The sequence below is a fragment of the Talpa europaea genome (genome assembly GCF_964194135.1).
Source record: "Talpa europaea genome assembly, chromosome: 1".
NCBI lineage: Eukaryota > Metazoa > Chordata > Mammalia > Eulipotyphla > Talpidae > Talpa > Talpa europaea.
The window spans coordinates 7,789,233-7,792,666 of NC_140073.1; the positions used below are offsets into that span (position 1 = coordinate 7,789,233).

At 44.2% G+C, this 3,434-nt stretch overlaps 1 protein-coding gene across 1 annotated transcript; it reads left to right on the top strand.

Moving 5' to 3' along the window:
* Positions 1-833: 833 nt before the first annotated feature.
* On the top strand, positions 834-1,799 carry LOC311184522 (olfactory receptor 5A2-like; the record flags this gene model as incomplete). The annotated part of the gene is made up of 1 exon (XM_084254612.1): positions 834-1,799. The coding sequence occupies one exon, from the start codon at positions 834-836 to the stop codon at positions 1,797-1,799; it is 966 nt and encodes a 321-aa protein (XP_084110738.1).
* Between the last annotated feature and the right edge of the window lie 1,635 nt (positions 1,800-3,434).

The window sequence follows — 3,434 nt, forward strand, 5'->3', positions numbered from 1 at the left end:
GATGTGGGATTACGGGTTTAGGTGGTAGTTCTGTTTTTAACTCCTTGTTTTCTGTAATGGTTTTGTGTCCCGACCCGCGGGATTCGGAGGCACGAAAAGAGAAGGGCTGAGGATTGAAATGAGGGGCTTGACAAATTGACGCTAGCGTTTGCTTCTTTATTTTTCCTTTTTCCTTTTCCTACTTTACCATGTTTTTCCTTTCCCTGTCCTACTACCTTCCCTGGCTTTCTCTATGCTCCTCTCTCAGTACGTTTCTCAGTATCCTCTCTCAAAGTCTCTACACAGCATCCTTTCCACAGTCTCCCTCTCAAGGTCTCCTCGCCTCATCCTCTACGCAGTCTCTCTCCTTCTCCTCCACGCAGTCTCTCTCCCCGCCGTCTCTCCAGTCTCTCCCGTGGTTTCCTTCTTATCCCCCCTCGCTCCTCTCTCGTACCTCTCTGTCCCACGTGCTTCTTCAGATGCGCGGTGGTTTCTCCGAAGGCGAAAACGAACCCGAAACCTCACTTCGGAGCATGCGCAACACGGCGCATGCTCCATGCGGCTCCGGACAGTTTTGCCAACTTAGTTGATTTTTAAATGCATTTTATATAGTGACTAGTATAAAAACTTGTCTAAAATGAAATTATCTTCTAATAATGAAAAAATACACATATAGCATACATAGTGTAGAAAGTACCAGAGATGATTGTAGTCTGATAGGCATTGAGAAGACTGCTTAGCAGATGTCTGGGACCCTAACTTGTTGCTCCCTGTCATATGATCACTACTACAGTAACAAACAAAATCCAACTGATCACAGAATTGCTTCTGTCCTTCGTGCAGGATGCAGGCCTATGGCTGTGGGAAGAAATAACACAGTTGTGACAAAATTCATCCTCCTGGGATTTTCAGATCAGCCTCAAATAAAGATTCTTCTTTTTGTGCTCTTTCTGGGCATCTACCTCCTGACCCTGGGCTGGAACCTGAGCCTCATCACCCTCATCAGGATGGATTCCCACTTGCACACGCCCATGTACTTCTTCCTTGGTAACCTCTCCTTCCTGGACATTTGCTATGTGTCCTCCACGACTCCCAAGATGCTCTCTGACATCATCACAGGGCAGAAAGACATTTCCTTTCTTGGCTGTGCCACCCAATATTTTTTCGTTTGTGGTATGGGGCTGACTGAATGTTTCCTTTTGGCAGCCATGGCCTATGACCGCTATGCCGCCATCTGTAACCCATTGCTCTACACAGCCCTGGTGTCCAATACACTTTGTTTAAAGATGGTGGCTGGTGCCTACGTGGGTGGATTCTTTAGCTCTTTTATTGAAACCTACTCTGTCTATCACCATGATTTCTGTGGGCCCAATGTGATCAACCACTTCTTCTGTGACCTCCCTCCAGTCCTGATTCTGTCCTGCTCTGATACCTTCATCAGCCAGGTGGTGAACTTCATCATGGGCGTCATCGTCGGAATAGCATCTGTCCTTGTGATTCTCATCTCTTATGGTTACATCGTTTCTGCTGTCCTGAAGATCAGCTCAGCTACAGGTAGGAGCAAGGCCTTCAGCACCTGTGCCTCTCACCTGACTGCCGTGACTCTCTTCTATGGTTCTGGCCTCTTCATGTACATGCGGCCTAGTTCCAGCTACTCCCTAAACAGGGACAAGGTGGTGTCCATAATCTATTCCTTGGTGATCCCTATGCTGAATCCCATCATCTACAGTCTTAGGAACAAGGAGATTAAAAGCACCGTGAGGAAAGCTGTGGCAAGGGTTCACGTTCTTTCTCACGGGCACTCATTTTTCTGCCACTGAGCAGAGTCAGTTGTGAAGATTTTCAGGTTGTTTTGGACGGGTTGACCTACACAGTGATGGGTGTTGAGCAGGCTTTCTCTTCCCTCCCCTTCCAGATTCCCCCAATCAATTAATGTACTGACTACTGGGAAACAGTTTGACCATAATTAATTTCTGGAATGATTAGCATTGTATTTCTTGGGATCTTAAATGCTCACTGTAGCAGAAATCTTCACCACGATAAAGACTGAATAACTTGGGACATTGAAATAGAGTTTGAGTCCACAAGAGCTAAACATTGGGGAAACGTTAGTCCAGCATTCATCGTGGTGATTCTTCAGGTAGGGCAGGAGTGAGAGTATAGTCACCCAGGAAAGGTGTTCTTTTTCTAAACAGAGTTGATTTCTTTTCTAAGTTTGGCAAATGCTTCCCTTCACAGGCAGACACACTCTCCTATGTGAGATCCATGGCCGTGTTGATTTGCAGAGGTAGAGTCCAACTATTTAGTTATATTAAGGCAGGACAGAGATGAATATCTTCTGGTTATGGTATTAGTGACTGAACAAATGGGCCAACACCATTCACTCAACTGCAAAAATTAGTCAGTGAAATGATTGAAACCAGGAATCATTATTCAACCCAAAGTAACAGTTTCCTAATCCATCAAGTTTTTTAGGAAGCGATGGAAGAGGCGCACACCTTCCTTTGGAAAGTTTCCCACAATTCACCCATTTTATGTGAACTTCTAGAAGAGAATTTAGCCAAGGAAGAAGAGAATGGTTTTCCCTCCAGCTTTATTTGCAAGTTGATGTGTCCTTGAACTGGCATTAAATACTGGAATAAATTTGCTCTGCTGTGGCCTGTCTTGGGGAGGCCATAATTGAGGGAGTAAATAAGTATCTACCTGTGTGTCCAGGGCAAGTTACTTGGTGTCATGTGCCTCATCTCCTCCTCTGTAGAACAGGAATACTGAGAGTTAATAATTCATAGTGTTAATGGGAAGAATGAAATGAGTCGGTGTAGAAACCCTCATTGTCTGCTGCATGTGTTCAAGATATGTATTAGTATTATTCATTATTATTATCCTATAATACTTTACACATGTTCATGTTTTCTCTTTGAGCCAAAGTGACAAAAGACATTTCTTTAGTGTGGTAGAAACTTGGATGCATTGAAAAGCAGATCAGTGGAGACCAAAGCAAAGAATACTTAAGATTGTTTGTTCTCTGGCCATCGGACCCATGATGCTCATCTCATCTCTGCCATTTTGTAATTATCTAGTCTTAACTGAGCTACCTACAAGCTCTGTTTTCCTAATCTGCAAAATGGGGATATTTATTCTGTCTCCCTCAGAATTAATACAACAATTTAGTGAAGCTATGCATGAAGAAGACTTTGCCCAGTTTTTGGTTTATGGCAAAAAATGCTGGCTGACATAATCAATTGGTCAAGTGTTACTGTGCTAAAAGGAGTCAGAGCAAGAAGCTCTGGCCAGTCTACTCAGATTGAGACATCTAGGAAGGCATGCCCTTTCTCCCATCTCTCCCTCTTCTCTGCATTTAAGAAGCAGTCCTTAGGGAAACAGGAAGGACTCAGTTTATGGGGGTGGTCGTAAGTGGAAATGATAGCTCATGCCACCACCATCAGCTACCTGGG